Below are 14,595 nucleotides of genomic sequence, written 5' to 3'. Positions count from 1 at the left end.
AGGTTGACTTTGCCTTTGTTTGTGTTACTACTACTGCTACTATGGCATTTGATTGGTGGATGACATTTGATGCCACATTTGATACAAAAATTGTTCTTATACCAACCTTTAAAAAAGTGCCCTCTTTTGCCACACTCGTAGCAGTTCTTGTTATTTGTCCTATTTGATAAAAATGCTATCCTAAATGATGATGATGCAATGAAAGCTCTTGCCATTGGTTGTTTTGTTTGTCTGTATCTTCTCTTCTTCATGTATAGCACTTATGACTTGTTGCAATGAAGGTGTGGAGTCTTTCTACTCTAGAATCATGACAATGTTGTCGTAGGTTTCGGGTAGAGCACTCAAAAGCACGAATACTTTGTCTTCTTCAAAGATGGTGCACTCAATGAAACCTTTTCTTGCAAGTTTTTCAATATACATCTTTTTCTCTTGCTCTAATCTTATGGTAACCACTCTTTGAGTCTATCTTACTAAAAACATTAGCTCCATGTAGAGCAACAACAAGATGTGTGTGTGTGTGTGTGTGTGTGTGTGTGTGTGTGTGTGTGTGTTCATTGCTAAGGGAAGATTCTTGCGGGCTAGGGTGGAACCCCCGCCACACATCAACAATCTTGGTTGGATGTGTTTTAATAGCAACCTACGCTCGCATGCGTGAACAATTGTGCAACTCAAAAGGCAAGGGTAGAAGACTTGATTTTCAGCTTTGCCAATTTTGGCATTGTTGGAAAACAGAGGCAACATTTTGCTAACGTGAGGGAACTAGAGTTAAACAGCATCGTGCAGATGCGTCCCTAGCTAGGAGCTCTGGGAATAAGGGCCAAAGGGATCTCTATTCCTAGTGGAAGGGGTCCTAAAGATAGGGGCCAAAGATCTTTATGAAAGGACGGGTAGGTTGACACAACGTTACTTTTGAGGTAGTTCACATGAAGCCCTGGTCCACAAGTTGTGAACTATTTTTTTCCCAATGAAAATTTGCCATGAAATTCAATTGCAAGCGAGGAGGTGGAGGGAATTGAGGAATCAGTGAAGCGAAGAAAAAAAACTTTGGCATCACGTTCACTTTTCAAGGTCACACAGAGAATAAAGTCCTTTTTAAATTCAGCCTTCGCGTGAATTCTTTGGTTGCAAGTTGCCAACTTGTGTGCAACCCTCCAGCCATGTGAACTGGCTCTAAAACTACATAACTTTTGTGGGTAAAATAGGCCTCATCTAATTTTTCAAAGGAACCATATGTCGCATCTTACAAATTAAGGTTGGATGCACACGGCCAGTGTGCTTGCCCGTCAATTTGGGGCATGGGCTGGTATGTGTTGCACACCGGCTAGCTTTTCATTTAAAAAAGTGATTGGACTTTCAACGCATGGCCTTAGCTTATTGGTTTGACCCGGGACCCAGATAAGCTGGACGATGTTCAACCCCTGCCCATGCTTGGGCGGGCACGTTAGGCTGTCTAAATTTTAGGCGCTGCCCATTTTACGCAACCCGTCATGGTTTGCCAATTGTCTTCCACATCCGCACACCCAAGCACGGGTAGGTGGTGTGTAAACAGCCTAAGAGTTACATATTCGAAGTAATAATACCGTAGCCAATCGGTCACATAGAACGGAGTAGGCGAAAGGGTAAAAGTCACAAAAGTGACTGCCCTTTCGCCGAAACGATCAACCACCACTTGATCTAGAGCGATTGAACTATTTTCAAACACTCCCCAAAAAATACCGTTTGCTTACCTTGCCAATTTCTCCCACTTAGAGTTTGAGTAGCCATATTTAGCTGTGTCAAACCTCAAGTCATTGATGTTGCAAACATGCCTTCCATTGGACCCCTTAATACTACTGTGCTTGAACCTACTTAGAAATGAAAACACTCACTACAGCCCAAACATTTTACCTTGAGAACACATCACTCAAAAGAAGAGCAACAGGCCCAAATGAAAGCAGACGCTAGAAATATAACCAATTGAAAATGCGTCTTCATCACACATCATCTTTGCTTCTGCACCAATTTCCACTTTTTCCTCCCGTCTTCGACTCCAGCTGAATGTTAGTGATAGTTATATGTTTAGAAACCGCTTTGCACATATCGTAAATCGTCAGTGCAGCAACCGAAACTGCTGTCAAAGCTTCCATCTCGACACCAGTCACACCAACCGCAGTGGCCTGCGCTTTGATGAGGACCGCATTCTCTTGTTCATCTAGCTCAAGATTTACATGAACATTGCTCAAATTGATGTTATGACACAAAGGGATTAAGCTTCCTGTTTGTTTGGCACCACAAATGCCAGCAAGCTTGGCGACCGTTAAGACATCGCCTTTTGAGATTCGATTGGAAGACACTAAAGGGAATGCCACTGGCCCAAGCAAGACTTTTCCTGATGCGATCGCTATCCTTGTGGATGGAAGTTTATCTGAGATATTCACCATAGATGCTTTCCCATGACCATCCACGTGCGTGAGCCCATTGCCGCTTCCAGGTGGTACTTCCTTGGAGGAAAAGGAGATGCTCTCATGGGCACTTGAAGATGAACTTGTGCAAGAACTTGTTGCGCTGGAAAGCGGGCTTATTCGCTCATTCTTAGCAGATGGACCAAAGACACTCTCCAACTCCTACAGCGCACAAATTCAAAGCTGTGACAAAATACACATATGAAGACACCAATGCACACACAATGCACATTTGCACACACATGCAGACAAAATCTCCACATAATGCACAAAATGCACACATAATGGCACACATGCACACACATAGTGCACACAATGCACACATGTACACAAAATCCCACATCAAAAACACATGATGGCAGTCTAGCAGTTCCAAGATACTGTGCTTCACATTTTTCACCTGGTTTAGCTCTTCTATTTGGTGATCAAGATGGCCCTCCCCCTGTCTTATAGAAGTGTAAAATGCAGAAAACCTAGGTACGACCAAACCAAAGCTTCTCTTTGAGCCATTTCTCCAAAACATGCTGCTTCTGTAAGCCAACATCCTGTAAAGTTGCCACCAATTATCATGAGCACAATCTCATAAAAATGGCAACGAACAATGCAATAAATTATGAAAAAAGCAGCAAAATACCAAGGTAAATAATAAGAAAAAAAGTCCTAATTATTGTCTCCGGTAAAAGTAGCCGACAGTGGTGTCAAAGCTATGTTTACAGTAGAAGATCAGCTCTATTCTAAATAATCTCCATTATTTCACACCCCAAAGTTTGAACAAGGCCGACCTAATACTATGAAAACAAGGTTATTTCATACAAATACTGCTTTCTCAAGAAGCCAAACACCAGTGATTTTCCTTCATGACATGTACTTTCTCATAGATATTTTCTGCTAGAAAGGCAACTAAAGTAAAGAATGTCAGGGCTACGTAAGATAAATTTTCATACCCATCATGGTCCACTCACACTTGGGTCCAGCATCTCCCATTTGTTGAGCACCTTGCCTCAGATACTAGGCTGATATATGATGAAAGAGATTATTGTCGTCATACAATCCTTTCATTTTTGAGAAAAAGAAAACTGGTCCCAAAGCTATTCTGACAACAGTGTGCAAATGACTACAGCCCCGAACCATGGATAACTATCATAACTCTCCAATAGTCTCCGCATGTGTAACTTGATCACTGAATCCGAAAGGAAAGTAATATACATATCTGGGAGAACCACAAGGGGCTGCTCTCAGGCTTCAATGGAGAGCTCCATCGCGTAGAGCATACTCACATTTTGGGGGGTAGGTGCACTGTCAACCTCTCAAGTGAGAGAGGGGCTGCTCTCTTATAGCCTGCACGAAGAGGGGGCGCTAGAAGCAAGAGAGAGTGAGAATCTTGCATGGGTAAGTGTGCCAGGCACACTTACTTTATAACTTAAAAATTATTCAACTTTTAACTCTAAGAAGTCCCTAGGCCATTAATAAATTGGGCAATTCACTCACAACTGAACACATGAATGGTACCAATGAAAACATCAAATGCTTCCCGGCACAATGCCATACCGGCACCGCTCTTGCATCACTTGTTCGCACTTGTCCGGCCATTTGGCCCGGGCACCAATAATTAACCTTAGTTTAATTAGTTGACCCTAAGGCCTTAATAAAAGTAATCCCGGCCTTAGGATCACTATTCTAAGGATCCCATCTCATTCCTATGCTCACACTGACATGCGTAATTTTATGAGCCTAAAATTCTAAGGCTACTGTCTACCCCTTTTGAAGGCCCGATTTCCCAATCACTAGGGCTTCAAGGTATTTTTCTACTAGGGCCATTCCGAGGTGCTCTGGCCTACGTTTAGGCGCACGAAAGGCCCTAAAACGACTGGATCTATTCTGATGTGCACACAACTATTTAAGTATTTATTTTCTAGTAAATAAATTAATTATTTACAGAAGCTGACATAGTTACACTTCTCGTCTTGAAGCAAGGGATGCTCTTTGATTTTCCATTGTCCATCTAAGGGTGGAAGTTCCAGTTTCGGCTTCAGTTGACTCTTGTTCTTCCGGTATGCAGGAGTTCTAGTGCATGTTCCAGTGCATGTGTTGGAGTTGGCTTTGACAGACAGAGGGGGATATTTCTATCTCCAGAACCACTTCTTGTTTGATCATCTGACTTCCTTGGATGATGTGGGCATGTGGTGCCAGACCCTTAGTCAACAATGACAACAGTTTGAGGAGGTTTTGTTGGAGTGTAGACCCTTCCTTTCTCCATATTCTCTCCTTCCCCGGTGGTAGTGTGGCCCTACATATTTGGTCACTTCTTTGCTCTCTTGTGAGCTTGTCAGCACCAGTTTTGGGACAGGTTTGCAACCTTCTATAGGCAGTTTTCTTGATGATCGACAGCAGATTTGTCGAGATGCTTTGGATGACAGGTTTGCAGGTAGTGTCGACAGTTGGTAGGGACATCTAATTCCTACTCTCGCAGTCAGCAACATTTGGATGATGACAGGTTTGCAGGTAGTGTCGACAGTTGGTAGGAACATCTAGTTTCTACTCTCGGTCAGCAACATCCCTTTGGAGAGCTCCAACCTTGGGGACAACCCTTTTCAACGACTGGCTAGTATAGCAGGTTCTCTACCCTTGCAGTGTTTTGCCCAGCTTTCTAGCATGATACAGATCAGCCCCAACGTTCCTCACGGGCTTTCTGAGCCAGTTCCTTTACTCTCCCTTTGAGTAGTGATATCATGTTGTGTATTGGATATTGATTGCACAGTTCAATTGTGGGTATATTCTTCTCAGCACGAATACAAAGGACAGTTTTCATGAAGATTTTAAGGAAGCAAGTTACACCAGTGATATATGCTCTTCCGAGTCTGTATGCAGTTTGGCATATTGTATTGGATTGTACCTACAGGTTTGATCTTGGCAAATGCAGAGAAGCGATGGATATTTGGTTTAATCTCATGGAGTTTGCTTGAGTAGCTAGGTTCTTTTTGGATCCCAACGGATTCTTTGGCAAACATGATCCTCAAGTGATGACCTTTCAGGTCTTCCTATTCTTAGCAGTCCGAGTTTATCAATGGTGTGATCCTCCTTGAGTCTCGAGTTCCATGAGATTCAGGCTTTGCTATTCAGTTATAGAGGAAGAAGCTTTACTCCATGTTGTCTCAAATTTCTTTTTGGTGGTACTCATTCTCTTTTTCCAAGATTGAGTGGGAGGGGGAGTTCTAAGCTTTAGTTGTGGAGCTTTCGCTGACAGTGTTTTCTTTGTTCCAACTTGGGGTTGAGATTGTTGTTACCTCAAAGCATACTTTTGAGGATACTTCTCTTTCAGAGGGGGCTTCCAGGTTATTACCTTCGGTTGACTTCCGGTGCTACATTCAACGGAATACCATACACGATGTCTTCCAGTCCTTGGTTTTTCTTGCCCATTTCTTGCGGTTTTGGATGGTGTGCTTTAGCCCACCGTGCAGTTAGTATCTTGGCGGATGTTCTTTTTTAGCCATTTCGATGGTTGCCTTGTCTTGCGGATTCATGGTGTGATTCGTGGTGTGATGGTTGTTCTTCTTAGTGCATCCGAGCAGTAGTTCCTATTCCTCATCATCCAGATTGGTACCTGGAGACTGCACCATACAGGACACACCTACCTTAATCTGGCATGTTATTTCCTACAAGTGGATAGCGGTCCTTCTCGGACTAGGAACCAGTTGCCAGCATTCTTTATAGCTTGGACGTATGTGGAAGCTTTGAGCTCCCATAGTCTAAAACAAGGGCTTTCACAGCCATAGCCACGTTCTCTAGAAGTTTTGTCGCGAAAAGTTGCAACCTACGCTCTCTTTCTCGAATGTGGTGGTTGTAAATTTTCTGTTTTCAGCCCCTAATTACCTCTATTAGAGTGAATTTCAGCAAAGCATTCATAGAATCTATTCTTCTCTACCTACCCTACATATACGCAAAGTTTGGTGCAATTCCATCGCGAAAAAGGCCTCCATTTCGGCATTGGAACGTGCACAAGTAGCAATTTCAGGTTATGTGCAGAAAATTACAGCAAGCATATGTGTGCGTGTTGCGTGTTCTCCCTTGTGTTTATTGCAGGAATGACTAAGTATGAAGGTGACCAATTAGTGGAAGATAGACTCTCTTAATTGAGAGCTTCCGAGAAGGTTTGTGGAAGATAGACTCTCGCTTGTGAGAGCTTCCAAAATCTCATAGAAGAGAGAAAAAATCCGCTCAGCAGTTAGAGAGTAGTTCTTTCTCTCTCTCGGTCAGAAGCACCAAAACAACAAGAAAGAATAGAGGACGGGCGTTAGCCCCGTTCCTGTGCTTGTAAAGATTCTCCCTTAGTAAAGAAGATATTCTCTTTATGGGGGGGGACCAACCCATCTTCTGGTCCCCAATGATGTGTCAAGTTTTCTCTCTCTCTCTCTCTCTCTCTCTCTCTCTCTCTCTCTCTCTCTCCCCAATTCTCTTGAGTATATGAATTGCATTTAAAAGTTAGTTTACCCTTCCGTCTTTTGTGACAGTGATATTAGAGCAAGGCCATCTCTCTCTTTCTTAAGGGATTGACGACTCTTGGGAGACTGCAAAAATGGATGGAAGTGAGATAGAGTTCACTCTCCTCCAGCACAGCAGGTGGCAAAGTTGCAGGAAAGCTCTCTCCCATCCAGAAGTTCAGAAGATTCTTCATACCCTTGAAAAAGGGAAGGAGAAAATGCCGTTGGAGTCGGGAGAAATCCTGCAGAACCCAAAGAGACAAGAGCATCAGAAAGGCCCTCTAGTCGGAACCTCCCGCATGCACGAGAGTTTTCTCCCGTAGAAGCCAAAGAGGACAAAACCTCAACAAGATCCTCTAGTTGGAACCTTCCGCATGCACGAGAGTCGGAACAAGCCTCCAGAACGTCATGTGCGGTTTAATCCAAAGGTTCAAGAATTGAATCCTCCTCATTCTCCTCAGTTTTCTTTTATGAAAGATTTGGATGATATAGTCAATGTTCCTTGAAGATCCGCTGCAGCAGGAAGTGCAGTCCAAGAAAAGGGCTCCATCAATAAGGAGTCTAAACACAGAAAGAGGAGCATCATAAGAAGAAACAATAGGCAAAAATCATTCAAGCCAGGTAACAAAGATGTAAAATTTGATTCCTGGCAGGACAACAATAAAGCTCTAGCTTTCATCTGCCAGTTTGAAGTTGCATTTGCTGAAGGGAATTTTAAAGAAAGGTCTAAGCTTCACCATGTGAGTATGTACCTAAAAGGCACAGCCAACAGTTGGTGGCTGACTCTAATCCTCGAAAAACACAAGCCTCAAGATTGGACTGCTTTCAAGAAGAAATTCTATGCACAATTTCTTCCTCCAAACTACGAGGAAGAAGTAAAGAAGGAATGGGATCGCCCCTCTCAGTTAGAGAATGAAACTATTCACAGTATGTAGATAAGTTTTGAGACGTTCTGTTGAAAGTCACCCCATTCACAAAGATTGAAGATCGGAGAAGATGCGGAAGTTTGAAGCCGGGCTACATGAAGCTTTGCAAAAGGCTATGAAGCTTTATCCACGAGGCAACTGACAAATACTTATGGAATCAGCTCGCATAGCTGATGCTATACACGAGAAGGGTACTCCTAGGAAGATGGAGCAAAGCACTCATACTGCCAAGCAAAAAGCTCTTCATAATCAGCCCACTGCTACTTCCTCTTCTCAAAAGAAGAAAAGAACCGCCTCAGATGCAGAAGCAAAGCCTAATCAGCCCAAGAAAGGGAAATACCTCTATCCTGCAGAGTCGAGAACCTATATCAGTGAAGGGAGATGTGTGGACAAATTGGACACATGAAAGATGATTTCCCTACTGGAACCCCGCAGCCCCCTTCTTCCAATGCAGTAACAGATGTACACGGTAATACAACAAAGGATGGTAAAGAAAGAGCTATTCTCAAAGCATTGGGCAGCATCAACAACCAGTGGGCCCTCCTTTTGTTTGATCCAGGCAATACGGATAACTTCATCTCTACGAAGCTTGCCAAAGATCTCAAATTACAGCCCAACCGCTTTGGAGTCTCTATTCAAGCCTCGTCTGCTTTCAAAGGACAAAACTCCAATTCTACTCTTATTATAGGGAAGTTGAATTTAAAGGTAGATAACTACAAAGATCAAATCTAGGGCTGAAAACGAAAGCGAGCTTGCTGCTGCTGCTGCTAATCCCCCCCCCCCCCTCTCTCTCTCTCTCTCTCTCTCTCTCTCTCTCTCTCTCTCTCTCTCTCTCTCTCTCTCTCTCTCTCTCTCTCTCCCTTCCTTCCCTGCGCTGCGCAACGCATTGACATTCAGCGTGTTGCCCTGCAGCCCAACGCACCCCCCTCCACTGCCGCGTAGAACTCCCCTCCGCCCTTGCTTTGCAATGCGCTGAAATCAGCGTGTTGCCTGGCTGCCACGCCCCGCCCCCTCCTCTGCTGGGTTGTGCCTGCTCTAAGTGAGCATTTCGCAACGGTAGCCTCTTCTTCGAAGCTCTCGCCCACCCCCTTCTCTTCTTCAATAGCAAACACAGAATGGCGGCCTCTGCTCCACCACAGAGGGACTCCTCAAAAGCCCCCTCGCCCGACCCCGCGGAGCCGACCCTTCGACTTGCTCTTTCACCAGACGAGCAAGCGAGCTTGATGGCCGAGGTGAAACGCTTGCAAGCCTCCTCGGTTATCTACAAGATTATTGGCACTCGACCCAGCCGAGGCGAGGTTCGGGACTTACTTTAAGTCCAACTCCTCTCCGATGTGGGCAAGGTCACCAATGTCCAAATCCTTGGGAGATGGTATTACCAGATAGAGTTCGAGTCTCCAGAGATGTCGGCCAAGGTGATATCGATGAGCCCGTTAGGTATCCGAGCAGCTCAAGCTTACTTCAAACGATGGCATCATGGTTTCGACCCTACTACAGATGTGCTTGAGGAGGAGGCCGACTTGCCTATCTCAGTCTGCTTTCCAGGCCTGAGGAGAGAGTACCTCCCTCTTCTTCCCAAGATTGGTTCATGTTCGGGACAATTCTCGAGTAACCGCACACTACAGCTTCAATTGTGGCCAAGGCTGCAGGTCTACCTACTATGCGGGTTCTTGTTAATGTGAGGATTAGTGGTGCTAATTCTATAATTAAGACTTAAGACTTCATACTTAAGATCAAATTGAGACTCAAGAGACTGAACGTGTGTTTGATTGATTGAATGAATGCTTGAAAACTGAGTACATAGGCTCCTTATATAGGAGACGAAGAGTCACTAGTGAAAAGGCATGTCTCATGGTGAAGAGACACGACTTTAGATGTAAAGACGCATCCTTTCGGCGAAGAGCTGCAACCATTGGGCGAAGAGTCACACCCGTAGAGCGAAGGGGTGGGACCAGTCGTCGAAGGAGTGTGGTTTTTGGCGAAGAGGCACGTCTTTTTGGCGAAGGGTCGCGACTATCCAAGCGAAGGGATCCTCCTTGGCATGGCACTTCGCATATTTGCAACTAGGAGTAGATGTAATACTGTAACATAGTCACAATCGTGACATTCCCTCCCATTTAAAATGAGATCCCCGGTTAAAAAAATGACTTCTGATGTTCATAGAACTCTGGAAAAGCATTGAATCTTCGAAAATCTTCAATCTTTGAGTTATCTGAAACCTTTGTCTTGAACCTTTGCTTCTTGTGAAACCTTTTTGCTTTGACTGCTAAATCCCATATCATTGCATTGTTCAAAGACTTTTTAGGGGAATCTGGTATAATCAGGTTGACTGCAACAAGAGGTTGATCTTCAAAACTCTTCATGTGTCGTAAGACTTCTTGTTCAAAATCTTCCAATAACTGTGAAATAGTTAGTAAAAAGGAAATCTTCTCAAGACATTCTTCAGATGGGGTAACTTCAACTTTAGTAATCAATGGAGAAGATTTTGGCTTGAGAGTGTAATCATCGTCCAATAATGAATCCCAAAATTCTTCAGAATCATCTTCAGAAACTGCCACTTCATGATTTGCAATTGGCATATCATCATCCAGCAAAGAACTAAAGAAATAATAATCATCTCTTGACTCAGAATCTGCAACTATGTCCTTATCTTTGTCTGGTAACAAAGTATAAACTTCTTGTTTGAAATCATCTGTCTTCAATAATTGATTTTGAAGAAGTTAATGAATTCAAAAATTCATCAATAATAATTTCTGCATTTGCATCGGATATCATATTCGCTTCATAATCCATTGTGTCATGATGTTTAACTAGTACACGCTTGAATCACTCGTTCCGCATGATAAAGCCCATGTAAAATCAGTTCACGTCAATCTTTGAACAAGTTGATAGTATGTCCTCGAAAGCTAATAGCTGGATCATATTGGAATAACCAATACTGACCAAGAATCATGTTGTAATAAAATAGAGACATGACTTCAAAATCCAGTTGATCTGCATACTTTTAAATACCGAACTGCAACTGTCGAATTGTCTCATCACAAGTTAAAATTGATCCATTTGCTAATCCCACATCATATAAGTGAGATGTCTTCTGAGTTGGCAAGCCAAGTTGTTGAACTATATGAGTACTGACGAAATTATTCGAGCATCCACTGTCCACCAAAACGTTGATGAATCGACCATTGAGAGTTTCAAGAAGACTCAAAACTTGCTTTGAGAGAGGCTTTAAAACTGAAGAATTGCATTAAGCATGCCTCATAAGAATAGTCATATCCGCTGAGACATAAATAGTATTGACCACAGATTTTTCTTTATCTTGAGCAAAAGTTGGTTGTTCAGCATTCGATGATGTTTCCGCGTTGGAATTTCTTTTCAAATTAGATGGATTTGGTCTCTTTGGAAATTGATACCATCTATGGTCACCACCGCAAATTGTACATAATCCTTCCTTCTTTGAAGTCGAAGAAGCATTTGACGAAGAGACTTGTTGAGTATTAGATAGTCGATCTTGAGAAAAATCACGTCCTTTATCACGATCAAATGGAGCATTTGAAGAAGATCTGCTTTGAGATTGTCGATCTTGAGAATAGAACCTTGGAGTTGAATAAGGTGTTGCGGCTTGCTGTCTGAACGGAGATTGTTGCTGTTGACTTTGGCTATAACTTTCTCTGCGATCGCGCTATGAAAAGCGAGCACTATTTGAAGATCTGTCATCAGGGAAAAAAATCAGTGTAGGGTGCCGATTATCGCCAAGACGCTCCACATAAGCAATTGCAGCATCCAAGGTGGTAGGGTTGTATTTATGCACATCGTCCTTCAGGTTGGGTTCGAGTCCGTTGATAAAGCTCTGAAGGTTATCAAAGGGACTAAGGGTCTCTATCTCCAGAGTTAGCCTTTGGAACTCTGTGATGTACGCAGCCAAGAAACTTAGCGGCGAAGAGAGGACCGGCATGAAAATCCGCATTGGCAGGTTCGAACGCCTTGCGAATAGTACGTCGGAATTTATCCCAAGAAGGTGTGTGTTTACCATCAGCAACCCGTCGTTGCCACCAAAGAAATGCTTTGTCCTTGAGCAGAGAACTAGCAAGTGCAACTTTTTTACTCTCGACCAAATCTGTGTTTGATAAGTAAACCTCCATTTTGAACAGCCATTGGTCCAACACGCGCTTGTCACGGCGACCATTATAAGGCTCGGGCAGTTTAACAGCAAGCTTCTTCTTCTATGCAGCATTAAAAATTTTATAAAGTAATTGAAGTTCGCGATTGTCTACCTCTTCCGTTGGATCTGGTTCGTTTGGTTCGTCCACTAAAGCTTCAGACAACAGTGTTGAATCAGCATCTGTAGTCCGAGAAGTTGTAGGACGATTCCGGGAAGTGTTTTGCATCTGCATCTAATCCAAACGAGTGTGTAGTGATGCAAGGCTTGTAGAAAGTCTGGCCATCTGCTCCTTGATAAGAGTAAGGGCGTCGTCAGATTGACCACCTCTGTCTTGAGAAGTTGGCATGGTTACGCCTCAAAGGGAACTCTCGAACACATGCAGGTTATGGTTCGAGAACAGGTTCTACGACGGGTACTCCAAGAGCGGAGACTATCTTCGGAAACGGGTTCGGGCTCTGGAGTCGAGGAATCTAAAATTATGATTACTTCAGATTCGGGAGTATCCGGAATATTAATCGCTTCGGATGTGGTAGGATTTTTTCGGGAGAGCACTCTCGGATATCTCCTCTATATATGAAAGGTAAGGGATTTGCACCTCGAAGAATTCGTCGGCCATGAAGGAGAAATGTTCTGCGCGCAGAGTGTGCACACCAAATCGGTAATAGAGGGAGAGGCAGGAGGGTTGTGCGTAAACTGAGAACGTTGGTTGGTCATCATTTTGTTTTAGACTTTACGTAAGTTGAATGTGGTCATTTAAAAGGTGTGTTCACATGGTGTTAAAAAATTTGAGACTGATTGGCCATTTTTTTGTAAAAAAAACCTTTTGGCTGATTTTATAAAGTTTGTGCGCTGCTGGGTTGATTACATAAAACAGCCAGCGTTTAATATTTGATGAAGGGGCAGCCAGCCAGCGCAAAATTTCAGCATGCAGCGTTTCCAGAAATCAGCCCGGCGAATTCAGAATTCAGCAGTGTTTCCAGAAATTCAGCCAGCGCTGGTGAAAGGGTGTAATCCTCTGGGAATTGGTGCGAGTCTCTGGGAAGGGGTGCCACGAAAGTGGAAGGGTGCCCTGGTGTCCTTTCACATGAAGAGGTGCAAGCGCAAAGGTTCAATTCAGCCAGCGATTCAGCAATTCATCGATTTCAATAATCCAGCACTTGTGCACAACGGCATGTCACTTTGGGAAAGGGCAAGGGGTAGTACCCGAGAAAAGGGCGCGTGAAGAGGCACCAACAGATGGGTTCTCGAAATGCACCGGGTACGTAGCCGACACACATCTGTGTTCTGTTCTTTATTTATAAAATTGGAACATAAAAATTCATGTTACCTTATACGCGTATGCGTGTGTGTACTTTCTTATGCTTCCATACAACTAAGGGGGGGAGAGGGTAGCAACGAGGGTGAGAGACTCACAACCTTCAGGTCCCGGAAAAAATTTTGCTCTGATACCACTGTGAGGATTAGTGGTGCTAATCCTATAATTAAGACATAAAAATTCATACTTAAGATCAAACTGAGACTCAAGAGACTAAATGTGTGTTTGGTTCATTGAATGAATGCTTGAAAACTGAGTACAATAGGCTCCTTATATAGGAGACAAAGAGTCACTAGTTAAAAGGCATGTTTCATGGTGAAGAGATGACTTTAGATGTAAAGACACGTCCTTTCGGCGAAGAGCTGCAACCATTGGGTGCAGAGTCACACTCGTAGAGCGAACGGGTGTGACCAGTCGTCGAAGGAGTGTGGCGTTTGACGAAGAGGCATGTCTTTTGGGCGAAGGGTCGCAACCATCCAAGCGTAGGGGTCCTCCTTCGCATGGCACTTCGCATATCTGCAACTAGGAGTAGATGTAATACTGTAACATAGTCACAATCGTGACAGTTCGAGAGACACACTCCCTCCCGAAGGTGATACTGTTGCCTCGGGTGAGCGGGGGTTAGATCACACAGAGTGTGGAGTATTCGGGTCTCCCAAATCAGTTCTTCATTTGTAGACAGATGGGCCACTTGGCAAAGGCCTGTCCTCGCAAGAGAACCCGATCCACAGCGCATGCGCAGCCTCCCAAGGCTGAGTATGCCCAACAGATAGCTACCCAGGACACACAGGGGCTGGTACCTCGACAGAGGCCGGCGATAAGATAGTTGACGGTTGGCAACAAGTACATGGCCGCCGCCGATAGGGACAAGCTCGCCACACTGCTCCCCCTGTTGGCCGATCCCCTACAGCTCAGCAACATTGGGTTCCAACAGGGAACCGTTTTGACCCCTTCAACAGGACCCCCTGAGGAGGCTCCCTCCACCTCAACTCCGCCACCTCCACCGCTCCCCCTCCTCCACCTTCACCCCACCTCCCGCTCCTCTCTCCCGGGTGGGGCCCTCAGCCTCATCTCCCGACCCATCCCACACTCCTCAAACGCAAGGGTCTGGACACGCATTTGCAACGAGGCAATCTCTGGGTGGTGCTTTCGCTACGAGCCGCATGGCTCGGAAGGGACAACCCCATCTGAGGCCGCCTCTTTTGGTTCAGACTTCTCCTTTTGCAACAGTCCCTCGAGGTTTGACTAGCTTTGACATTCGCAAACAATGGGA

The 14,595-nt window shown here is 44.3% G+C and overlaps 1 protein-coding gene across 3 annotated transcripts in view; it reads right to left on the bottom strand.

Annotated features, from left to right (window-relative positions):
* Positions 1-1,920: 1,920 nt before the first annotated feature.
* CNX3 (cofactor of nitrate reductase and xanthine dehydrogenase 3) overlaps positions 1,921-14,595 on the bottom strand; it is a 184,989-nt gene continuing 172,314 nt past the window's right edge. For all 3 annotated transcript variants that reach the window (XM_086517498.1, XM_086517496.1, XM_086517497.1), the window contains exons 2-3: positions 2,842-2,986; positions 1,921-2,603 (exon numbers count right to left, since the gene is read on the bottom strand). In XM_086517498.1, coding sequence (XP_086373624.1) covers positions 1,974-2,603; positions 2,842-2,985 — 774 coding nt within the window. In that variant the 5' untranslated portion in view covers position 2,986 and the 3' untranslated portion in view covers positions 1,921-1,973. The remainder of the gene's footprint in view (positions 2,604-2,841; positions 2,987-14,595) is intronic.

The sequence above is a fragment of the Adiantum capillus-veneris genome, chromosome 8 (genome assembly GCF_014529385.1).
Source record: "Adiantum capillus-veneris isolate H3 chromosome 8, ASM1452938v2, whole genome shotgun sequence".
NCBI classification, from domain to species: Eukaryota; Viridiplantae; Streptophyta; class Polypodiopsida; order Polypodiales; family Pteridaceae; genus Adiantum; species Adiantum capillus-veneris.
Note: the sequence above shows the minus strand (reverse complement) of the source record. Positions and strands in the feature narration are given on the sequence as shown.